Here is a 25,946-nt window from a genome sequence, read left to right as displayed (position 1 = left end):
TCCAAGTTAACCCCAGACTCTAACAGACTGCTTTGAACAAGAAATTATACATGCATAAACAAGCAAAGGAAATGGATTTGAAAATAGCAAATGTTATCAGGGTGCAAAGTTGAATAACAATAAAAGAATTAGGTGAATTCATGAAAATTAAATTAACATTTAAGGAACAAGGTCTTTTTTCACCTCCTGTCCGTAGCATTGAAGCTGATTGTATTGGTTAAAAAGCCCCCAAAAGATACATGTCATATTTTGAATGTAGTAGTACTTTCAGACTGCTCAGCTTTTTGACAACAAGAGATGTCATGTAAATGGTCAGTAGTGGAAGGAGCAGAGTTGTTTTCAGGAGTGTTGATGTAGTTGACTCTGGAATAGCTGACCTAACTTGTTCGTGGTTACTGATTTTTTTTTTTTTTTTTTTTTTAGTTTTTTTTTTTTAATTATTGATACACAACTTAAAAAACAAATTCAGGTTTAGAGAGACCATTTTGAAATCTTCAGCTATTTCCTGAAAGATGAAAGCATTTCTCTCCCAATTCTAGTTTGATGTGTTTTGTAACTCTAAGGACTAACAGATTAGTCATTCCACTTGACTACTCTGTTAAAGCAAACAGAGAGTCTTGTACAAAGATACTTAATTCCTACCCTTTCTGTAGTGTTCAATCTGCCCAGATGCATGGCCTGTATTTGGTAGAAAAGTTCTCCCTTTAGAAAGGTTATAAACACTGTGACAGAGTTCTCCCAACAGATCATGGAAGAAATTCAGTACAAATGATTTCTCATGGCATTTAAAGTTGCTGTTTCTATTCAATAATATGAATCAAGGTTAAGCCATGATACAACAATAAGCCATAATTCTTCAAGAAGAGTAAGTAACAGTAATAATAATAATAATAATTCAAAGAAAATTTTCTATGGCTTCTATTCATATTTCATGTCAAAGTTGAGAAGAAAAAATTACTCTGTAATTGATTAAGGCAGTTATTAAAATAGAATCTAGTGATAACATCTTACCTTGTAATTCACTTTCAAAGGTCACCTGAAAATGTTCTGGTTTATACTCTTATATTTTTGAAGTTTCAGCTGGCCTTAATTAACTATGCATATAGAAGGAAAATATTTCAAAATCTCTTTCAGGCCTACTGAAAGCAGCAAATCAGGCTTTGCCCTTTCTCCTGGACAAGGCAATTAGTCCCTGTTAACTTGCCTGTCACTGTTGGTGTTCTCAGACTCAGCCACATTCATTTTTCTCTCAGTGCTTGTTTGGAGGGTGCCCATGGGAATTAACCAAGCAAGATTCTGTTGGGGGAAAAAAAGTCTGCTTACCCTTTTGGATGGGTTTTCTACAGTAAGAGACATTTGCCCATTACTTAGCAATTCACAGATTTTGCAGAAACAGGGTGTGCATCCCTAGATGATGGCTTTGTATTGCATAAGGTAGTTTGCTGAAAGCAAAATACATGTCATGAAAATATAAAATAATTAGTCAGTTCTTCCTCTGAGTCTTTTCAAACTGTCTTGTGCCCTGGCCGTCTTTGCCCTTTGCCATCAGCCCTGCAGCCCCTGCCTCCACCAGACACAGAGCTTGAGAACTTGCACTAAAGAGAGGAGTAGGACAATCCCTCCCTGTCTAAAACATACAGGATGTAACTGATTATTTATTTTTCATGTTTCACACTTCTCAAACTGCTCCCACAAATGATCAGCTTTGCACCCTGGTGTCATTTGTTTGCCCAAAGGAAGAAGCTTGTTCTGCCTATAGAGGATGTGCACTGGAAATGCCTCCTGGAGCTCCTGCTGTCACAGGAGCAAGATACAGCTGTTTGTTCTGTAGCAGAACCTCAAAGACACTGGCCTGGCCTAGCTCACAGCTTGAAGTGCATGTGTCTTCTGGGGGCCAGAGGGGAACAGAAGAGGCTTTTCAGCTTGTACATAAAGAGGGCTAGCACATGTAGACCCCCGATATTTGGATTCAGATAGATCTGGAGGGACAGGTGAGGATAATAAAGGGATTTTAACTTTTCCTTTTTTTAAGGCAAGTGATATATTTAGTCTCTGCAACTATGAGAGAAGGTAGCTAATGCTTTACAAACTGGGAGATGTGATTTCTGTTTCACAGGTTATCAGATGTTCATATGAACATACGGTACTGTGGTGTCAAGTCCGTATCAAACGTAAGCTGCAACTAAGCAAACTTTGTTCATGAACTGAGGTGGGAGGTGGGGGTTGGAGGGGAAGTGTTAAAGAAACATTGATGCAAGTTCAGAGAGAAAAAAGTAAAAACAGCTCAACAAACAAATTCCGGTTTCAAGAATGAATCCAAGGTTCATTTTAAATCGAGTTAATGTGTGGACAGAATAGGAAAGAAAATATTAACTGACAATTTTACAGAATATAGAATCTCATGAGACATTTCAGGTGGCTTAAAGGCTGTGGGTAGAAACCTTTTTAGGAAGTAGATTTTACTCAGTTGAGCCTTGCATCATAGTTTTAAATCTAAGTACAGCAGTAAGAACTTGATTTTGGTGCAGCAAGTCTGTGCAAGCTTTTAACATGCAGTGTTGAACATAGGAAGGACATTTTTACCATTAGAGTAAGCTCAGGGCCCTACAATTTTTTCCTAGCATATATTCACTCACTTCTGCTAAGCTGCTGCAGTAATACAAGTCAATTAATGCTTTTGTTACTGACTTTAACAGCAGTTTTGGTAAGAAAACATTGCTAAGAGGTAATACTAATAAGAGAGATGTGGAAATGTACATGAAGAGCTGCTGCTTGTTATAGCAGAATACGAAAGTTACAGATAGAGAATTGATTGTAGGCACAATTCTATTTCCAGAAATTGTTCTTAGCTAAAGAGCTGCAAGGTTTTCTGTTTCTTTAATAGAAAATTCATGGAGGAACCAAAGACTTACCCAGCTGTAACAGATGCTGTGGTTGAACTGGTCTGGGCTGTTGCATTTAGACCCCAAAGGTTTCCACAAGTTAAAGCAGTGGAACGCTGGTGGCAATTTCATGAGGAAGAGGCTTTGGTCCCTTACCAGCATTTCCATCACACATGAATTGTGGACCAAAATCCAGTCATCACTGCACAAACAGCAGCTAGAATAAAATGTGAGGTATTTTCTAATATTTTCCCCAAACTACTGGAAGAAATGGGAGGTCAGTCAGGTCAACTTAAAATAAGTTGCTTTTTTTAGTTCCTCATTTTGATAATGGGAGGAGTTTTTCTTGATAATGAGGGAGTGTTTCTTTTCTGATTTTTTTTTTTTTTTGTAAACATGACCATGTTAGGCAGTGATGTGCTGTGGCATGGAGTGCTTTTTTGACTAAAAATAACCTATACTTTTCTTTCTTTTCTTTTTGTTTGAGACCCTTTGGATTACAGACAGAAATGACCCTCATTATTTAAAGAGGCATTAAAACTTGAAATGCCAAGTCTTTGGTGTTCTAAGATCTTCCACATAAACCAACAAAGGACTAGGAAGCAGCATCATTCTTGGGTGTGTCCTTCCCTAGAGGACACTTCTGCCCCCTTACCATTTAACTGAAGCCTAGCAGAAGGAATCTTGTACTGCTGTAACTCAAAGCTAGAACTGGTGGAAATATCCAGAACCTGGATTAGTGTTTGGTAATTCAGGCTGAAGTTGTTAAAGCAGGTCAGGTAATCAGAACAGAATTTCAGTTCCTGCAGGGTAACACCTCCCTGCTCACCTCTGAAGTGCTACAATGGCAGCTCTTGTTGAAGCTTTGCATGTGTGTACTGTCTCCTTATTGACACTGTACCTCATGTTCCCTATTTCAGGCTCTTATTTTAGTTCTTCACATGTTTCTCTCCCTCATACAACATTGTTAGCAGAATATCCTAAGTGAAGAAAGGCAGTGGTTTGGTCAGTATCTTGTTCCTCAAAGGCTGTATTTCTTCTGAATAAAACTAGGAAATAAGTAAATATACGGTTTGGACAGAATGCATGATGAGGTTTGTACTAGAACACTACACCAGTGAAGAACAGGTTAGAAGAGAGCAGATAAGATAAAAGCCAAAAGTTTTGTTAGATTGTTCTGGGAAGCTAGCATAGCATCTGTCCTCTATAAAGTCCAATTCTTTAATTAAAATAAGCTCAGGTAACAGTGTAATTTGGTGTCTGTTTTAAGGACTTGTCCTCTTCAAGCAAACAGTAATATGGTACTGCCCATATAGTGGAAGGACGAGTTATGTCACCTGGATTTTTCACCTGCATTGTTGATTTTAAAGGACTGACTAATTAGGTGTTTATCAGTAGTACTTGAATTCCAAGGATGCTAGACAGTATTTAAAAGGAGATGGGGGAAAAGAAGCAGACATGTCCTTTTCCCATTGAAGCTGGCAGGACAAGCAGATACACAGCAGCCTTTAACTCACATTTAACCAAGTTCTGTAATATTCATGCTTCCTATCTGGCAGTTTTGCAAGTTGGCCTGAAACTTATTTTCCTCATCTCAAATTTACCTGTAGTTTAGAAAAGGAATTGAGATACTGACGTAATATCAGCCTCATTCCAAAGGAGCATTATTACAGTAATCCTGGAGGGGAAAAGACTGAAAGATGAATACAGTAATCTTCTTTCAGAAACTAGCAGTTCTTAAGCACTCATCTTGCACCAATCCAATCACAGGTATCGAAGGAAAAAACCAAAATCAAGGATTCCCAAGAATTACCAGCCTCTGGAAGTCCTCTCAAAAAGAAGTTGCCTTTGCATTAGTCTCAAACCACCAGTTAAACATTATGTATAGAATAAATATTGTAGCAGTGGTAGAAGTTAGCAGGGCTGCAGAAGATTAAAGATCCAGGGGTTGGTCTGTAGCTTTAGGGAATATATGAATTCCTATTCTGTATTTTTTGCATGTTGGTTTGGTGGTGGTAGTAGTGTGTATGCCCAATGGTGAAACTAAATGCATGAGCCCCTTGCTTGATGCCCCACATAAAGCCAGATACTGGGGAGGTTGCACCCAACTTTTGTTGTTGCTTCCTAATGTCTTGCTGTGTGACATAGGACATCTACATCGCAGGAGATTGGATGTCCCCAGCTTGATGCCACTTAACATTCAGTTCCAATCACACAACTGACAGAGCTGTCCAGTCTCCTTCGAATGCAATGTCTCAGCTGTCTTTTGCTCCTTACTAAGATTCACAGCACTTATGGTCAGTAGTGTGGTAAGAGCTCACAAAGGCACACACACATTTGTCTCACTGGATTATATAAACTAAATTCTGGTGTACCAGAGCCGGGCACTTGCTCTGAGAACTCAAGCCTCTGCTGGCTGAAGTGTTGCCATTCCTGGCACTTGTGACTCATTCTCTTTAGGTAAAAGTGTGCATTCTTGGCCTAGTGCACACCATGTGTTACTGGGAGCTGAAAAGTTGTACAAATTTAGAGCACCACTTGAAATACTACAAAAATACTTGATTTCTGTGTGCCAGCATGATCTTTAAACTGCACAAGGAAACCTGTACTTGGTGTTGTGCTGTAGGAAGCATGCAACCAAATTCCTTAAATAGTTACCCCTTGAAAAAGTTCCTGGTTCAACTGTCAGTGTGAGCTTTTTACTTTACTATGACCTTAGCAATGGCTGTGTTCCTGTCATACCTAACTAATGCCTTGCATTTTTCTCTTTCCGTCTCCTTTTGATGCAACCTGGAAGAAATGTCAAAAAACGAAGGTTCGATCCAACCCAGCAAGGCCCTATCTGAAGAAATGCCATTCAAAAAGCTGCTTCTTGCACTACTGGATTTTGGGTATGATGTCCTTGCTGTAGCTACACAAGAACTAAATCAGTACAGAAGAACATGAGAACAGTAACTATAAACACAAAGTTGGGATGTTGAGATAAGTTGGAAATACTTCCTCTATTCACCTTTCTCTTGTTAACATTAACTGACAAGTGGTACAAGCAAACTGCTTCAAAAAATCAGGTGTTTTTTTCCTTTTCTCAAATTAAGAAGGAGACACACAGACCAAGTGCAATAAGAGAACTGTTCCAAAATAATGGAGTTGCAAAAGATTCTTTCCCAGCCTGCTGGCACTCTAACTTCACTTGAGTTCGCATGACTTCCTTTTTCTTATCAAACTCCAGTGGCATGAGGAGCTGATTTTGAAAGGGTAACCTGCATGGCTCACATACAAACAACCAAGTTAGCAAGCTGACCCCAAGCAGAATCTGCAGCCCAATAAATACAAAGCACTGGGAAGCCAGTGCCAGGCTTCGACAGCTTTTCCAGCCACGCAGTGCATTCTGCAGCTGGACTTGAGGGTTCCCTGCTCCATGAGCTCACTGTCCATCTTGGACAGGAGCCTCTTGGGTATGGAAGCTAGAGAATGATGGATGGAATTCTTCCAAGAAGGAAAAAGTGTAAATATGGAAATAAGATTTTGATGTATCATTTTCACAGATTATATATAAATATATATATATACGAGAGAAAAGAATTTCCATATAAAAAGGTTCTATTCTTTATGTAAATCTATTTTTGATGTTGGGTTTGGTTTTGGGTTTTTTTTTCTTCCCCTTTTTTTCTGTAGCATGTTGTACAGCAGATGTTCTGGGCTTGCTCAAAAAAGGCAGATAACAGCATGCAGATGCAGGGAGTTCTGACACCAAACTTAGATGTGATCTAAAGTTTGTATGCTTGAAACCAAAAACAATTAAAATGTATAAATGCATATCTATGTATTGACTATAAGTCTGAATTACTTCTTTTGGCTGTTATACAGACTTTTCCATGATCTAAGTAACACACACTCAAACTAATCACAAAAGTGCCAAACTCTTTTTTTTCTTTTAAGAAAAGCTACTTTTTTTCCTGCCTAGATCCTGTAAAATAAAAACTTAAATAAGCCTTAAAATAGTCAAAAGATGTTAAAGCTTGGAATGAGCTATTATTCTCTTGCCTTGTGCCCCTCCACTGGAAGCAGCTTGCAAAGGTGACTGACCTTTTTAACTCACTCCCTGTATCTCTTTGATGCAGGTCACTATTCAAAGTTTAATGCAAGATTAATACTTTGACCCTTGGCTACTGATAGCCAGTTACCACCAGGATATGTGCAAAATCCCAGGTAATTTCAGGTGTGCTGTCATTACTTTTAGAGACACCTTCTGCACCAACACAGATTTTTACAGAGTAGTCCTGGGCAGCAGTCCTGTGTCCCTAGGAACCACCTGGCTGCAGCTGCCTTGAGAGAGGGTTGTGAAGAGGTCTAGTTTAGGGCTTCCTTAAAGTACAGAGCTGGACAGTCTGGCTCATCCTTTTAAGCTTGACTTAAATCATTTGGTAAGTGAAGTAACTGAAAATTTAATTGCTGTGTCTGATAATCAGAATTAGAGCCAAAATATTTTAAAAGTTGTAACTTCTGGATGTTTAGTAACGACAGAAGCCCAGTTACACTACTTCCTGCATCTTTGTTCAGAGGAAATCCATTTTCCAAGTTAGCTTTAAGAGCCAAAACATAAAAAAAATGCTGCAGACATTCTCCTGTGAGTTAGAAAACCTCATTTCAGTTATTTTTCTTATTATGATAATGTTCAACTCAACAGTCTCAATATCTTGGTTTTGATTCATAGTTGTCACTAAATATTTTCAATCAGCTTTAACATAATCACATTTACACTTACTACATTATAAGTTAAAGGTGCTGCACACACAGGTAGTTGACATTAATAGAAATTGTAAGCCTTATTCTGAAAATTTCCTGCTTGGCTTTAAGCAGAATTAAATTAGTGACATTTCTCTGATGACAAACCAAAAATACTTGCAACTGTATTATGTTTCTCTAAAAATGCTGCGATTGGGAGCACAACATCTAAATTTTTTCAGGTTCTGCTTCCAAAGCAAGCATAACCCACAACAGGAACACCAGTGCTATCAAAAATTACAATAAGTAAAGTCAACTGGATATACATAAACTACCTGTGTAATAAACCTTGGAGAGGCATTTCACAAACAACATTGTTAGTGTGTGATGTGATGTTTTAAATCAGACCACAGTGGTCCCCAACTACTATGTATATATGTTCAGTGCTGGAGTAACTTTTTTATTTACACCAGCAGTTTCATAGCAATTAGGATTTCTTGACTGAATTTATGCTCCAGTCCTCAGCCATTGTGTGCATGGGAAGAACACACTTTCTGCCCTGTGTGCACACAACACAAGTGACAATACAGCTCAGAGTAGGTACAGGCTAAAGTGCTTCCTGTGCTGGTAGACAGTTAAAAAGCTGGATTTGATAGGTGTTGATTTTGTACATGCCCTGGCTGTGCTTTGGGAAGTGCATATCCATTTAGCAGTAACTCGTTCATCGCAAAGCGGCACCAAAAGAAGACCAGGTTGACTCTGCCTCCATTTCATCCACTCTACATTTGCTCCATTATTTACCTATTCAGCTGGACAAGAAGCTGTGGGAGCTGTATAGCTCATTCCAGTCTGCTGCACGATTTCACTGATTTGATCTGATACTCCTAAAAGAGAAGTCTGCCAGGCAAATTAACAGCTGTATAGGTGCATGGTCAAAAAACACATTACTCAAGGCTGGAGTCTAACCAATTTTTCTTTACTATGCAAAGATGGATATTGCACAAACAGATGAGACAAATGTCTGAGGAAATGCCATAGAATACTTGAAGTTATGTTTTAAGCCTAATCAGTCATGTTTTATATTCATTACTGCTTCCACTGTTACTCTTCCTTTTAAAAATGTTTTGTAATTATTTTTTTAAGTGCACAACTCGATGTTGTTATAAATCAAGTTTTTGTTTGAAGTTAATACTCATTCATATCCTGTTGGCTGCTAATGAATGGAAATTCAATAGTCCTTGTTCTGCATCTTAGCAAGATGAGTATTAAAAATGTCATGAACATGGAATGGAGTAGTTTTTAATTTTCAATCTTTTTTTTTCTTATTTATTCTCTCAGTTTAATTTAATTTCTGTGTTCAAACAATCATCACCTTTGTAGTAGTGGAAATTGAATGGAGTTTTCTTTTATGAAGGATCTCAAAGTGTGTCAAATCTCACAGTGAGGCTGTGTCTGTGGGAGGAGGTTGCACGCAGCCTCTCTGCCGTGCATGGAACCAGCGCCCCTGCACCCAGGATGGGCCCAGCCTGCTTCAGTCCCAGCTGCTGGCTACACTGAGTTCAGTGACACCTGGAGGCTTTTGTTAGGGGAGGGAAGCCTTTTCCAGCTCAAAAATCTGAATTATATAATTACAGGAAGTCCAAAATAAGGCCCTTGAAGTATTCTTTAAATAATTACATCATAACAACCAGATATTGTGGCCATCATTTTAATGGAATACTGTATGAAACTCCATCTCCCTTTTCTTTTTTTGCCAGACTAACTCTAGTGAAGCCAGCCTGGGAAAATTAAATGCATGCATGTCACAGTTACCAGATAAATACTGATATTGTTTTGCTTTCTCCAGCTCCAGACAGGGAAACAAAATACACTCTGTATGAAAACATCTTTCTCATTCAGAATGATAGAGTGAGGGAACACTCTCACCAATGGATACACTATTATACACATCTATTTCCTGTCATTTAAATATAGGATTTATCCATAAACTCAATATAAACATGCATTTTGGCTATAATTAGAATAGACAGTCATTCCTTAAAATAGGAGTTAAGTCTTTTGCAGCATATGAATAGAAAAGCAATATAGAGACAGATGCATACGTGCTTTTCATTTCCCAAGAAAAAATTTTTAGAATTGTTTTTGAAAACTTTCTCAGTTCCAGCACAGTCACTGAAGATTGATCCTGCTGGGGCACTTACTATCATGGACAAAACCAACACAACACCAAGCCACATTGTACAAACCCAAAAAAGCCTCTTTTGTTCCAAATGTACTTCCTATAGATTCCTACCTACAAGAGCTGAAAAGTTAATATAAATCATCCATCAGTAATATCACAGAGACTAAGTGTCCATAGAAAGCTTAAATAAAAAAGTACTTAAGAATTTTAATGGGAGAGATGCTCAAACTAGTACAATTGAAAGCAAAAGGTCACAAAAACATTATCTTAAAGCTGCACACACTGTAATTCAGTTCAATGATTTATTGTTCACAACTCAGCAAGCACATTCTTGTAGGTTTGTGGAATAAGTTCCTTAGTGGGAACAGCTAACATAATAGGGGACACAACCCCTAGATAAATACAAGGACTCTATACCAGACCAGCATCACCAGCCACTAAACATGTTATTTCTGAGCAACCACAAACTGCTGAGGGCAGTGTAATTATGAGCGCTCTAATTTGTAGAAAACCCATAATCAAGTGTCAGCTGATTTTTTCTTATTAAAATGTTCTTCTAAAAACCTTGATTTTGTAATAAGCCATGGGATAGCCCTCATCTTTACCACTAGTACTGTAACAGGTCATGCTTTAGTGTGGCACTTTGTGAGCCAGTATAAGAATTCCCCCCATCAAAGCTGGTAGCTCAAAGCACAGAGGAACTTAAATGTATTTTACATGGTCCAAGTCCACTTGTCAGACCTCACGAGCACAACACTGCACCACTGTATATCATACATTCACAGATTTCCTCAGCCATCAGTCCAGCTGCTGGAGGCTTTGAGTTTCCTTTGGAGACTGTGAAGCAATGTTTGCATCTGCACTACACAGAGCAGCTGAGAGAAGGGCTGATTCTTGCAGCTGTATTTAACTGGTGACAAAGGCACGAGCACGACACCCCCCTTACGTTACACACCACTAACATGCTGTGGGTTATAGCATTGCTTTGCCTCTTGTGCAGAAGGAAAATGCCCCTACACATAACATGTGCTGCTTCCCTGCACTCTAGCCTGGACACTGTCCAGTCAGAAAACAGCACATGCAAACTGCTTTTGACTGGTTTCCTATCTCCAGCTGAGATGGTGATCAGTTTATTCTCATGAATGAAAAATGTCTAAATATCTCAAATCTACGTGAGGGTTACAGAAGAAAATGGCACCAGCAGCAGCAGCTGATATTCCTGTGAGCCTGCAGCTTTGACAATGTCCTAAGGATCCTTGATGGGAGCTGTGCTGAACACCTTGTGCTGTGAAGCTGAAGGAAGTGCCCAGACCCTACCAGCACAGCACAGCCCTGTTCTCCAGTGGTCCCAGCTGTGTGGCAGCAGCGTTGGGGACACCTAAAGCTCCACCTGTCTATAGCAATGCCTGACTTTCAGCCTCAGTGCAATCACACAAAGATGCTTCCGCTCCTCTCTTCAGCTTATGTAAACAGAGATGTTAATCTCCCTAACAAGGACCTCTTCCCAAAACATGATTTCTAGCCCTCTGGTTTGCTCCAAAGCACACTAATAACTGTATAATTACAGAAGAAATGGACAGAACTTGGAGTAGCAGTGCTCATGGCTTTGTTAAGCAGTCTCAATCTGTTCTTTCAAAGAGAAGGCTCACGTTACTTCTAAAAGTAAGTACAAGGACCACAGTCTAAACCTCCATACTCCATTCATATCTTTTTGTTGGGATTTTACGTATTCTGACCATCCATTTCCTCCCCATACCTTTTCCCTTGTCAACATGCCCCACTCAGAGTGGCACAACAATGAAATCAGATGGAGGCAAGGTACACAGGCAAGCCTGTCTCCTTTGGAGTCAGTCACTTCTCCCCTATTTCCTTTCATGTACATCTGAACTCTGTATTGCTATTTCAAGACTGCTCCATTATGAAGTTACTCTTACAGATATTGTTAACAATAACATAGTTTACAGACAATGAATGCTTGACCAGGATTTCTGTGCCATGAGAAAGCAGTTCCAAGAAACAAAACTATTCTAGTGCCCTCCAGCATTCACTGAAAAGCTTCAGGAAATTAAAGATTTTAACTCCTCCTTTGTGTAATGAGGAGGTCCCGAACACAAGACTGAAAATTGCCTCATTTGCAGAAGGAAAGAAACAATTGCCTTACATTACAGAACATCCTCTGTTGGATCAGGGGGCTGGGCAGGTAGGTAAAAGATTCAGGTCTCATTACATTTTTGCTTCACTTTTCCTTCCTCTGATTTGGCCGGGCACTTTCACTTCAAACACAAGATCTCTAGGGCAGGAACTGTTGTACACAAAGGTGACCTTTACACCCAGGCCAGGGAGCACTGCTTCTAGGCAGAGCTGGTTAGCTGATAAGTTTGAGACAAACCCCCCTCCCCAGGTATTCAAAAAAATTAAAGTCTTCATGAAATATGCAACTTTTTAGCTGTGCCTAATCAGTAATAGGATAGGAAATAAAGGACCTTGTTAAATTAAACTATAATCTTTTCAGAAGTTCCAAATTAAACTCACTACATAGAAATTCACTCTAGTATCACCTTTATAGCATCTCCTTTGAGAATAGGTTTCAAAGGGTACATTTGTGAAATAAAAATGGGAGTTTCAAAGGCTGAGTTGCCTGACCTGTTAAAAAATAAATAAACTATATACTTAATTTTAAAAAACCCAATGTTCTGTCTGCCTCTATCACATGGTTCCTTACTGATAACGTATGGGTTTTACTCATCTAAATGACAGAGCTTGTAGTACTTCATTCAGGAAAATAATTCAAGAAGGCAGATTTGTCTGCCAATAAATTATACATGACAGATCTTGCACATTAAAAACCCCCAACTTTCTTCTCTGACAACAGCAGTAGTGTACTTATAAGGCTTCAGACCCGTGGTTTGAAGAGTGGCAAGTACTTTATAAGTGCCAAAGAGCCCTAGTAGGAGCTACCAGCAAAACACAGAGCAAAGTGGATAGTCCAGCAAAGAGACTGAGAATGAGCAGGCAACCAAGGAGAACTGAACATCCCCAAGTGCCCTTTCACATGAGACAGAATATCCTCATTACTCTCCAGAATCTCCTGTGACCTATTTCTTGGCCCTAAATAATTTGTTATCCCCTCCTCCAATTTCTTCTTGAAGACTGTTTTCCCCAGACAGCTTTGAGTGGGAATGTGCAGGCTCCCTGCATGGGGTTGTGGCTGCCAGGGGAGTGTCTGTGCTGTGGGATGACTGTGACAGCGGCAGGGCTGGAGCCCTCCTTGGTGGCCCACTGGCATAGCCCAGGAGCTGCCCTGAGGCAAGCATGCTCCAACACCCTTTTCTCCCAAGAGCTGCAGGAAAGAAACACTCTCAGAGAAAGAAAAGGTAGGATTCCACATTGCAGTCCTGCTCAGCCTCAGGAAAGAATGCACTATGAAAGTGCTTTTCTCCCTGCGAGAAACTGATCCTGTAACAGCCGTGCTTTCTTGGATGTTAGTGGCAGTTTTATGAAAACATCTTTCACTGAACTGCTCTTCTAGCTGTGACATACCCAGGGTGACTCTCCTCTGCCTGGAGTGCTGAAGGTGAGAAGGGTTTCCCCATTGTCTGTGGGGACATGAGGAAGCAGGAGGGCTGAGTCAGGAAGAACCAATGACTTTATTCTGGAACATGTTGATATCAGTCCAACACCCAAATGGCAATGAATCCCTTAATTCAAAAACTAATAGTTGTCTGGCTATAAATACTCAGAATGCCATTAAAATTAATCAAAAGCTTTCAAACTAACTAAATGGTTAATGTGAGACAACTTGCCCAAAAGGCACAGATTAATATTTAATGTACTATGCTATCAGTTTGGGGTTCTTTCTTATTTTCTTGGAGTGCTTAAGTCTAGAGAAAAACGTGGTCACATCCTTTATAAAGGTCATTTGCATTTATAGTGTCACATATCACCAGAGTATGTTTTCAAATATATATATTAATTTTTTGACCAACATTGCTTAGCTTGCACTGGTAAAAATACCTGCTCCACACGTCTTTTCAAAGCTTGTGTTAAATACATTTGCCAGGAAAAGTGTTACCTCTTCCACAAATTAATTTAAATAAGTGGCTTCAACAATGAAGGCAGCTCACACTTCTGACATGTCACCTAAATTTCTCTTGGGGAAACACTATGAACATGGCAGTGGAGACAGAGCCTCTCACACCAACGGTTGGTTGGCATAGAGAAGACACATTATTACAGTAAGACAAATGTAGTCTAATGGGGAGCTGCAGTTCCTCAAACCTTCTAGCAGAAGGCCACTTCTCAGCATAGGCCAGAGACATGCCAGGGTGTCCACAGGGCTGCAGCTCCTGGCACAGTAGTACCCTGGTCTCCTGCCTGTCCCATGTCTTGTCTGTCAGCTCCATGGAAATGTTTCAGGTCTTCAGCAATAGTGTACAGCACTGAAGAATTGTATGTTTAGGTAACTATATCTTTCCACTGGTTAGAACTGCTGAAGTGTTGCATCACACACAGTGACTTTCCTGCTGGCCATCTCTACAGACAATAGACCTAGAAGGTTGTTTAGAGCAGTGTGGGGTCATCAAACACTTTGGGAACAGAGATTCAATCCACCAAAAGAAAAAAAAAGAAGACAACTTGACATCAAAAGTCAAAAAAAAAAAACAAAACAGGTTTAGATACTCAAAGCTCTCTACATATAATTTTAAAAATTAGTAAAATATAGCTGCAGACTTTGGATCAATGATTTAATTTCATTTCCAAGAAGCTCTTGCGAGTCAGGGAGCCAATTTTAAGGACAGTTTAATCTTCTGCTTCAAATGAGGAGAACTGGAAAAGTTAAAAATGGAAGTAGGTTTCCACACTCTTCCTTTGTGGATTTTGAAGAAAAATAAAGCCTCTACCAGGTACTATGAATTTAAAGCTAACAGACCTTTGGGTATCCCCCACTCTGAGAATCACAAGTTTTGCCTTTGCCATCACTTAGCCAAGTTTCACACAAAGCTGGAATAATTTGGAACCCAACTCAGCAAAACCCAAACTTTCAGCTAAGAATATGCCTGTAAAGCATTTTTAGTAAGCCTAAAACAGTTGTCTTTCATCATGTGGGACAGTTTTAAAAACTCAATACTGCTTTCAGGTGTGGCTGCTTATGGAAGTAGCAGGCAAGCTGTGCATCCCATCACATGTTACTGTCTCTCAGCCTCAGTGCTGAATCTCTTTTTTTATATGTAAATGCTTACTTAGATCAAGCAACCATAAGCCACTGCCTACTAACTTAAATGTTAATTTTAAACCACCAGAAATTTTGCTGGGAGCAAATGCAAGAAGAAAGCAGCTCTGTAGTTATTTATACCTTTGCTCTATTCAAAATGCAAATACCAGTTAAATGGCCTCCTATTTTTCTTACTTATCCCTTATTCCTTTATCCTGATCATTTAACCTTTTGTTTTATTTTTATATTTTTCTGGTAGAAATAGCATCCTTTCTGTAGTGTTACATCATCTGAAAGCTCTGTCTCATCTATGAGTAAATAATCTGTCTCATCTGTGAGTAAATAATCAACTTTTCTTGATAAAAAATATCCTTCCGCAAATGACTCTGGATATGATCTACAGCTAATGTGAATTATACTCATAAGATATGGAGACCCACAGAAGATATGAACACTGGCTGCCAGGGGAATATATCACGTGCTGCAATGAAAGAAAGATTACTGATAGCTTAAGAAGGGCACAGAAAGCTTGATTGAGGGAGTGTGTGAAACTGAATGAGATGGCCAATTTCTTCCCTACTAGGAGGCTGAGGTGATCAATCTAATTATCAAAAACCTCTTTTCCAGAAATAGAATGTAAGTGCTCTGGTTCGCAGGGAGCAGAATGTAGTAGGCTCAGGAAGTATTTGTGGAGCCAACTATTTTATCTGTAGCTATATTTCCATTGAGCAGCAACTCTCATTTCTGTGAGAGCCCCTGGTTCAATACCCTTGGGTCTGCCAGCATTCTGAATGGAATGAAACCAATGTTGTTCTTGATCCAAATCCAGATAAAGTGCACCCCAGAAGGGGACTCAAACTCACTTCTTAACAATGATTCCACAAAGGTTGCAGGTTGACAGAAATGTATCAACTCACAAGAAACATTTTATCATTTCCTTTCTATTTGGCTCTACCCTTAACAACATGGGGGACAGTCCTTAGAGTGATGTACCACAGATACAGAAACAGCAGCAAAAACCACTTCTGAGGCATTTTAATCTTGCTCAGCTCTGGCCCCTGCGGCCAGGCCTATCACGAGCACAAGCAGCCCCAGAGCTTTTTCTACCCAGGAACTGCCTCCACAACACCCAGATCTTACCTGCACACTTTCCTTCGCTCCTTTGCCTTGCTCAACCCCCTAATACAGAGGCAAGGAGAAGTACACTGCTTACCCACTTGCCAAGGGGGCTCCAGATTGCACATGGGTCCAGAATCAGGTACAGAGCAGATTTTAAAAAGAAACAAATAAAACCAAAAGATGGTTCTTAAGGATCATTTCAGCTCTAGAACCCAGGAGAAAGTCTACTGGAATAGCCTGTATTCCATAGCACAGAGAAGAATATTGGAGATCCTACATATGAGAGGTTTCCTCCACCATGTTGCAAAGGTCCCTTGCAAGGTATTACACTCCTCATTTCATCCTGAAGTCTGTTTCAGCAGCTGGTGATCACTATTCCACCATTCCCAAACTCACACTTCTAGCCAAATAAATGGAACATTTGCAAATTGGCCAAAGTCCTACAGTACAGCAATTTACAAGGGTTCTAGCCAGTGTTCTCTCATCCGCAAAAAGTTCCTTGCACTTTTGTTAAACAGTAGCATTACTTACACAAAATACACTTTGACAGGGTTTGCTTATTGAGGAGATAGAGCATCAGAAGGAAAGCAGTGTTTATTGTCATAGGCACATCACAAGACCAAGGGTTTGGAAAGGAAGTTGCTTCTCCATTTACACAGACTGGATGCACAGAAAAAGTGCAAACCATAAAGGTATTGATGAACATCAGAGAAATCAAAGTCTCAAGCCAACTTTCCAGTTGATGTGATCCAGTGCAGCCCCACAGTCTTCAAGGAAGATAAGCCTTATGCTACTGAAACACAGTTGCTTTCTGGGGAAGGAATTATGATTCCACATGCAGAGATAAAAGGGAGCTGCCAGTGAAAGCCTTGGAAAAACAAATAGTTTGCTGCCCAGCTCTATGCACTGGTGCAGCTGTACTGGCTTCAGACATGTAGCAAGGTGCTACACGATTTGGCCTAGAAACTACAGAACAAAGAAAAAAACATGTTCTCACCTGCCTATTGCTTCAAATAGCTGGTGTTAAGCAAGTTCTGCCTAGCGCTGGCTATCAGCACGGTCACAGAGCCCCAGCTCTTTGAGTGGTAGGTTTTCTGTGTGCAAGGGGATCACAGCAGGCACAGTGAGCACAAGCAGAGTTGTCAGTTGCAGAATTGTGCTCAGGCTTTTTTCTCCATGCTGCACATAACAGGAGACAGCCTTTTCACCAGTGCTTTCCTTTCACTTCCCTACCAGCTTAACCCATTTCTCCAACACAAAGGTTTTCCAGCTGGTACACAGAAGTCATAATCCAGCTGAAAACCTCATAGAGAGAAAATGCAACAACACTAGACCACATTATTGTTCTTGGGGGGGAAAATGGAACCAGACCATCCCCTTCTGCTGGAGAACGTACAGCCCTCCAAGTTAGTGCTTCTTAAGGTAAAGTTGTATAAATTGAGCTGCAGTGGGCAGCACAGCCCAACTACTTCAAATAATGCACTTATGTGGAGTCCTTCTGTGGCTCTTCTCTGGGTCTCTGCTTCAACTTCTATGAGCTGCAGCATGTGAGCTGAGCCCTAGGCAGCAAATAGCTCTAGTCGTGCCACACAGATTCCTGCTTTGGGGTGAAGGGATCTGCAACAGCCAACCACATAAAGCAAGATACCTGAGGTCTGAGCCAGCTCGGGACAATATGAGCTCCAAGGGCAGACTTGCTTTCTACTCTTCCCCTCCTGCCCCCCGCCGGTGCAGCAAGGGTAGGGGGGCAGCTTTGCCAGGTCTGTTACTCTTCCAGCCCGCTGGGCGCCCCTTGCCCTCGGCCAGAGGCAGCACGGCCACCAGGCTGCCCCGGGAGAACCGGGGTCCGCGAGCAGAGGAGGAGAGGCGGGACGGAGAGCGGAGCGGACTCGCAGCAAGGACAGCTCCGCACAGAGAAAGCGGGAGCTCCGGGTGCCCGGGAGCAGCGGCCGGGCCCGGGGGGTGGGGGCTGCTCTCGAGCCCTGACGTAAAAACTAAGCGGGGCTGTCCGCTCCGGCTTCTTAAGGAGCGCGGCGGCGGCAGCGAGCTCGGAGAGCCCTGCCCCGGCCGGAGCCTGCCCGAGGTAAGCGCTGAGAGCCGCGGGCGGCGCGGGGCGGGCGGGAGCGGAGCGGGACCGCCCGGGGTCGCTGCACCGGAGCGGGCACCCGGGCGGGACCGGCTGCGGCAGCGGCGCGGCCGAGGGACTGCCGTAACGAGAGCTCCAAGCTAGATGATAGTAACACATTAATTGATTAACTTTTAAATTATTATTGTCAGGCATTATTCATGCCGAGGAGTGGAGCAGGAGACTACACTGCAAGGCGAAGCAGGGATAGCGGGGAGGGTGGGAAAAGTCAGAACCAGGAAGTGTAACTAGCACTCACACACACACAAACTTCAATAAATGGACAGAAATAACAAGAGATTGGAGGGTGTAAGGAGGAATTGCATGGAAGCATTCACCACATGCACAGGTAAGAGATTTCATTAATCTCCAATTTCCTGGGCATCCCCTCCAGCTCTCAATTATCTAAAAAAACACAATCTTGAACCTTGTGGAAGACTAACAGCACAGTGCTGCCCGAGTTTGACCAGACCATAAGGACTAGTGGCCTTTGCCACTGGCCCTTACTAATGCCATGCACATCACACTTTCAAGGGCACTGATTCTCATATTAATGCCCTACCTACCAACTCCTTGCCCAGGACTGTCCCCTTGTTTTGACAAATCCAGAACCCTTGTCTTAGCCAGTTTTGTAACGTATAAAGTTTAGAATAGGTGCTGGGGAGCAGAAAATACAAAGCAACCAGTTCAGTTTTTAACCTGTCAAATGAGATGGGCTCTGTCAAAGTCACAGAACCATCATTTAAAGGATTTTAGTATTATTATTTAGTATTGTTAGCTTCTTTTAGTATTATTCGTTTGCTTGAACAATTTGTTGGGGCTCCCCACCCACTGTCCTTTGTTGCCTCACCCTCATGGTCATATTTGAGACTGCCAAATTGTTCTGAAAACCAGAAACTTGATAAAGTTAACTATGTCCCTTGAAAAAGTCTCAGTAAGCAGACATATGTGCATACTGCATGGCACACAGGTGTCTGTGCCCAGTGGAAGGGCTCTGATGCACAAACAAGAGTGAAGTAGTGACTCACAGGATGTTTTTGGCTTGTTTCTGAGAAAGCAATCAAAGCCTGCCTTGTGGAGTAGGGTACAGAAGAACGATGTTTCTTGGGGATCTTGGAAGCAGCAGGAGGACAGCCCTATTACTACCACCACTGTCATAAGTGACATCCACTAGGCAGGGCAGTGTGGGAAGAGCAAGCTGTCCCTCTTTTGTTCCCTAAATGCAATGTTCAGGGCCAGGGCTGTCAAACCAGCTCTTCTCACAAAACCCAAACTTGGATTGAAAAGTGACTGTAGACTGGGGAATAAAGTCTGAATAGTCTGAATACCTCAAAAATGTTCCCAGAACCTGACCAGGTATCCAGACAGGGGGCTAGGTAAGAATAACATTTCTAGGACTGAAATCTCTGAAGAGTCCTTTAGCTCTATAAAGAAATATACTTCACAAAGCAAACTACTCTTCCCTAGTCTCACACACAGGCTACATTTCATGCACAATTCCTCTGCATTCAATGTCCTGCCTTTGGCATTTTTCTTCACAGAGCAAAGGAACATTTCTTCAGGATCACTCATAGAAGAGACTATCTATACAAAAAGCCAGTTGCTTATCTAGCTCATTAAGAGAAGTAGCTTCCCATTCCCAACAACCAAACTGAAAATATACAAGCATGAATACTCAGCAGATCAGCACATGCATTAAAGAGAATTTTGTCCTAAATGCTGATCTCAGAGGTAGCTGATTTCCACAAATGAGAAGTTCTCCATATGCCATGAGCTACACTAAAAACAATCCATCAAACTTGTTCAATATCAGAAATGCTAGAAGTTTGTTAGAAAATATATCAGAGAAATATGGACTAGAAATGAAATCTGATGGAGACAACTGGGCCTTTCTATCCACAAAACAATAATTCTCAGAATTTCTACCTATCCATTATTGATACTACTTAGCAAGTTTCAGAGTTTTAACAGTTAATTCTCAGGGATTGGCAGTACACATTTATACTTTTAAATATACACAAAGACATCACAGCACAGGAAAGAGTCAACATGGACCTGTTAGAGCAAGTCCAGAGAAGAGCCACAACAATGATGAGGAGGGTGAAGCAGCTGTCCTGAAAAGACAGCCTGAGAAAGCTGGGGCTGGAGAAGAGCAGGCTGCAGGGACACCTTGCTGCAGCCTTCCAGTACTTACAGAGGGCCTATAAGAAAGATGGGGACAGGCTTTTTAGCAGGGCCTGCTGCAAGAGGACAAAGAGTGATGGCTTCAAACTGAAGGAGGACCAATTTAGATTAAAGAAAAAAATCTTCTACAATGAGGGTGGTGAGACACTGGAACAGGCTGTTCAGAGAAGTGGAAGATGCCCTATTCCTGAAAACAGTTCAAAGTCATGTCGGATAGGATTCTGGGCAATCTGAAGTGGTTGAAGGTGTTCCTGCCAATGGCAGAAGGGTTGGACTAGAGACCTTTAAAGGTCCCTTGCAACCTAAACTGTTTTATGATTCCATATGCATGGGTACATGTTGTACAATACAGCTGCTATGTGATGGCCTTGCTATACCCTCTTCTCAGAACTGTTCTGCCCTTTAGCACCTAAACCACTCCTGGTCAGTGGGTGAATCTGAAACCTGCAGTAATTAAAACCATTAAAGCACATTTTCAACAACATTTTTCCACCTACTGTCCACTGATCCTTGTGATTCTGAAGACTACTTTAAAGGACTCAAAATGTTGAGAAAAGCAAGACTGCCTAAAAGCTCAAATTATGTAAAAAGGAATGTATTTTTACTGAAAAATATTTTGGATCTGTAAAGCAAAAATGGCAAAAAAACTTTCAATATTAAGTACTTCCAGATAAGACAGTTCATCATTCAGATCTGAGGATGAATAAAAATTTTTACACATGCTTCTGCTGCACAGAGCATTGTCACTCCTCTAGTATTTGTGTACATACAAAAAGCATACACAAATCTTTAAGGAGCAGAGAAACAGTATTTAAGTGCTTTGCATATCATGTAAAGTTAAGAGGATTTTCTTCCTGCATCTAAGAGTGAGATGTTTTCAGCTTCTCTTGGTTTTCTTATATTTCAGTGATATAATGGATCTTGGAAGCAGAAGAAGAATCCCCTGCACCATGAGACTCACCTGCTCTCTCCTGCTCATGGCAGTGTTCTGTGTGACACCTTTGCTCTGCCACAGCCAAGTTGATCCACTGGCTCTTGGGCGGGCAGACCCCCAGTGCTGGGAATCCTCCTCGGCTGTTTTATTGGAGATGAGGAAGCCTCGCATTTCTGACTCTGTCAGTGGCTTTTGGGACTTCATGATCTTTCTGAAATCCTCAGAGAACTTGAAACATGGGGCTTTGTTCTGGGACCTGGCTCAGCTCTTCTGGGATATCTATGTGGACTGTGTGCTCTCCAGAACCCATGGGCTGGGGAGAAGGCAGCTGTCAGAAGCTGTCAGAAGCCCCAAGATGGCTACTCTACATTCTCAGTTCACAGAGAGAAACCAAGGTCACTACTCCTTTAATATGCATCTCATGGGCAATAATCAGAGTCTAGTGGAAAGAAAAGAGATTGAGGCCTATTGTGCTATGTGGTAACAACACAGAAACGGAGGCCAGTGCTATGCAAAAATCCCCTACTCCTCCCAGTGAGGTGCAGAGCTGTGTTTATGTTCAATGTGATCTCAGTAAGAATTTTACCGCCAAACAAACCGAACTCTAACAACAGCTTTTAAGTTCCAGTTTGATAGGGTAGAAAAAGCAGCAGAAAGTGTGATACAGGAGGATTCAAACAAAGAAGGCATCTCAGCAACTGAATATACCAATATATTCTTCCACACCAGCATTTTTACCACAGTTGTGCTATGAACAGGCTAGCTCTGAATCCCCATTCTGAGAGGAATGCATTGCACTGTACTGTTGGGGAGAGTGGCAGCCTTTTGCAGAAGGGTCAAGGTGTGTCTACTTGCCATCTAGCAGTCAGTCACTATTTTTCATTTCCATATCGGTAACTTCACCCAACAAACAATGGAAACAGATCTCAGATTTAGATTCATGCAGGCTTTCAGACACAACTACAACTCCAGGAAGGACATCACTACCTGTGACACTAAATGCTGCAATCCCTAGTCTCCAGGTTCCCAGCCCCCTCTCCATGTCTGTCAATTACCATCCTCATTCCCAAAAGGGAGACACAGTATAGCTTTTCCTAAATCTCAGTCTTTTCCAAGGCTTCAGTTCTGATCCTGCTACCAACAGATATATCCTTCCCTGGAGAATATCTACTTTCAGATAGAGGTAGGTGCTATAATTTGATGGAGAGGTAGAAGTGCTGCTTCCATCACCAACAGTGTAGTGCATGAGCCCACAGTGAGAGGCAGAACTGGCTTTACACTTCAAAGGATTGAGACCCTTGTCTCCACTTCCTAAAGCAGTGTCTTAGTTATTAAGATGCTTAGGGGGAATGTTCATGGAATAATGAAGACCCTCTCTCAGCAAGTACCCATTAGAGTGTCTCTAAAAATTGGACTCGAACTCAGGGTTCTTGCACCTCAGGGACAATACACCACTGGACCATCCCACTCTTGCCCACAAACCTTAAACATTTTTGAGTATTGAAAGCTAGAATCTGGGATAGGAAGGACTGAGAGGTCCTTACCCTACTACCTACAGGCAGTATCCTGAACTTTGAGATAGGAGTTGAACTTGAATCAATCCCCTCAGACTGAAAAACTCTCACACACTGGGTCAATTTCTAATCTTTGAGTCAAACAACCACTACCTGCAACTTAAAAGCAAGGACTGGATCCTATCCTGCTCTGCAAAGAATCTGAGCTCTGACTGGATCTTTACTGTGTTGGCATGCAGCACAGAACCTACTTCTGGTTTCCAAGTGATCTTGGACATCATACAGGCAACAAGTTGCTCAATCCTTACCGGACTGACGTACTTCTGGGTGCAAATTGAACCCAGCTTTAGACATACACGGCAGTAGGTACTGTCAAAAACTGAGATAACCCATCAGGTTAAAGCACTAGATTAGTTTTGGTTTGGGATTTCAGCTTGGAATATCACTGTCTAAACTCCCACTTAGCCTTTTGCTTACATCTGGCTCTACGTATCCATATCACACTGTGATTTTCCGATACAAAGAGCTTTTGTTCTAGTCAAGATTAAAGAGTAACAGTCCGATGTATTTTGAAGAATCAAATTAAGGGGCTTATGATAAATTCTGACAATTCTTATCTCTTATACAAAGAGATTTTAAGTACTACTAAGTATTCACACCCTCTTTGTTTTGTGAATTGTAATCAGTTAATCTGGTTTCTCGGTACAGCTGATTAACATCAGTTTGTTGCAGGCAGCTTATAGCAGTGACAACCTATTTTTTTTTTTAGAGGAGCTATCTAACTTCTCATCCAAGTCTCACAGTTTCTTAACAAAGCCAGCTCTTTTAATCTTTGTAACCTGTGATCCGACTGCCTTATTTCACCAGTGCAAGTAGAAATCAATTGGTAATAATTGCAGCTGGAAATGGCATAGCAAACGATGAGGAATAGAATTTGCACTTATGCATAGAGGTACAAGCCTGTTTCCTCAGCCCCAGAAGCAGCACTAACAGCACTTAAATTACCTTGTGTACTTCACATCTACATGAGCAGGTATAAATAGTTTTCAGTAGGCTTGTTCCAGAATTCCAAAAATAAAGCAAAATTTTCTTGTTTTATTCTGTTACTTTTGCAACAGTTGGTAACTTTATTGCTTCATACTCAAGTTTTTTATCTTACTCCTCTTAAATAGTTAAAATTTCAATATGTTTGGGGTTTGTTTTGTTGTTTTAATTGCAAACAGGATCAAAGAGGACCAACCTGCATTCTCTGTTTTTCCTTAAACATATCACTGAATTGGAAAAGCAAGACAGATATCTAAACTTGGCACAGAAATACTGATGTTAAGATGTTATTATGAGCATTACATTTCAGAACTAATGGATAAATCCATACTTGTGAAGATTGAGAATCAGGAACTTTTCTAAGGAGAAAAAAAAACCTACTTTGTCACATCTTAGAGGCACTTTCACAGTTACCCATACTTGGTCCTCCTGGGAAACGATTCTCTTCAAGTGTGCACCAAGAAGTGGGAGAACTAGCCCAGTTCCAGACTTACAGATTCAAACACTGTTTTCTGGACCAGTCTAGTCCCTCCAGGCTTTTGACTGTATTCACAGTCTGAAGATACTCTTAAACTCTAAACAACCCATGAAAAAGACTACAAAATCAGAACAGTTGAATATGAGTAATCTCACAAACTGTCTCAGTCAACCTAAAATCATACTTACCCCAACAGCATTTCAACTTCCCTATGTATTCTGCAGAGAATTCTTAATCAGCTGTTAGTAGAGACAAGTGGGGAGAGTTTTTCAGATACCTGGCCAAGCTATCTTTAGTAACTCTTTCCTCTTCCCTAAAAATACCATGAAAAAGCAGGTTTCATAGATGCATTTCCAATCTATGACAACACTCCAGTTACATTACAGTTATAACAACTCTAACCAAAATAAAACTTTAAACCTCCAAGAAAACATAGCTTTTGTACTCACGGCAATCTTCCTGAAGAGCAGCTGTACAAGAAGATCCTCCTCAAGAAGCCACATTGCACATCCTCTGTAGAAACATCTGCAGACTACAGATACAAACCCTCTGCTTCTTTTCTCCTTTCTTGCTTTCCTTTTTTTCTCCTTTCTCTTTTCACCCAGCAGTCCCACTGCCCCTTACCACTCAGTGGCCTCAGCTGTGCACACAGGTGCAGGTGATCAGGCTCTGACCACCTTTGTCCCTTACAACTCAGTGGACTCAGCTGTACCCAGGTCCCTCACAGGTGCAGGTGGTTAGGCTCAGATCACCCTTTGCACCTGGCCCAAGAGAGACAATTCCCTGTCCCAACTCTGCAGTTTGTTGTGGGGGGTAGTGGGGCAAAGGCTATTGAACAGTTGATGTCTGGTAAATAAGCAGGTATTGTGTTAATCAGTTACTTTTTCAGAAGACAAATACGTTTAAAAGAAAGAAAAGCAACCAGCTGCCTTTTAGAGATCATTGCAAAGAAAACACCCCATAGTTCCTCAAGGAAATAACCAATGTGCTACTAGGCAGTGTGAGGGATCTCACCCACTGTGCAGAGAGGCTGATAACAGGCCAGTGTGGTAGTAGGATTCTGAGCATACTTAAACACTTTGATTCTGCTAATTACAAGTAGAAGAGTTTTATAGGAAGACTACAGGAAAAGGTCCATACTGGGAAAAGATCAAAGTGACATGACACTGAAAGGCAGCATGCAAGTGGAGGGATAGGGCTATCAGGGCAAGAGGCTTGGGGGCAATGCTGATAAAATATGACCAGCAGCAGCTAAAGGCAGAGGAAATGTAAGATGTGGGAAACCGAGTATTCAGCTGCTCTTTGCTGTTTGGAAATTATTTACTTATATGCATTTTTATATCACTTTTCAGGGATGTTTTCTCATATTCAGAGGTCACCAGTTCTGAAGAAGAAAGACTCATTTGAAGATTTAATAAGTATCCATATACATAAAAGTAGATCTATATTACTCGGAAGAGTCATTGGAAAGCTAGGAAAAAAGAGGAAATTACACATTTAGTCTAAGATTTTGATTTGTGGATAATTTTTAACTACTTCTATTTATT

The 25,946-nt window shown here is 41.1% G+C and overlaps 3 protein-coding genes across 8 annotated transcripts in view; 2 read left to right on the top strand and 1 right to left on the bottom strand.

The window, feature by feature from the left end:
* Positions 1-8,899, top strand: part of ADAM23 (ADAM metallopeptidase domain 23) — a 66,048-nt gene extending 57,149 nt beyond the window's left edge. For 2 of the 6 annotated variants that reach the window (XM_054278503.1, XM_054278502.1), the window contains exon 26: positions 5,680-5,828. In XM_054278503.1, coding sequence (XP_054134478.1) covers positions 5,680-5,728 — 49 coding nt within the window. In that variant the 3' untranslated portion in view covers positions 5,729-5,828. Of the gene's footprint in view, positions 1-2,116; positions 2,172-3,369; positions 3,662-5,679 lie in introns of all 6 variants that reach the window. The other 4 variants (XR_008483128.1, XM_054278500.1, XM_054278505.1 and 1 more) reach the window with 4 other exon arrangements.
* Positions 1-25,946, bottom strand: part of DYTN (dystrotelin) — a 75,964-nt gene that overhangs the window by 26,335 nt on the left and 23,683 nt on the right. The window lies entirely within an intron of this gene.
* Positions 21,344-25,900, top strand: FAM237A (family with sequence similarity 237 member A). The gene is made up of 2 exons (XM_054278509.1): positions 21,344-21,758; positions 25,752-25,900. Exons 1-2 carry the CDS (start codon positions 21,344-21,346, stop codon positions 25,898-25,900), a joined length of 564 nt encoding a protein of 187 aa, XP_054134484.1.

Source organism: Melozone crissalis, unplaced genomic scaffold (assembly GCF_028551555.1).
Source record: "Melozone crissalis strain CALT ecotype California unplaced genomic scaffold, PUWL_Pcris_2 ptg000023l_1, whole genome shotgun sequence".
NCBI lineage: Eukaryota > Metazoa > Chordata > Aves > Passeriformes > Passerellidae > Melozone > Melozone crissalis.
The sequence above is the reverse complement of the archived record's forward strand: the minus strand, read 5'-3'. Positions and strand labels throughout refer to the sequence as shown.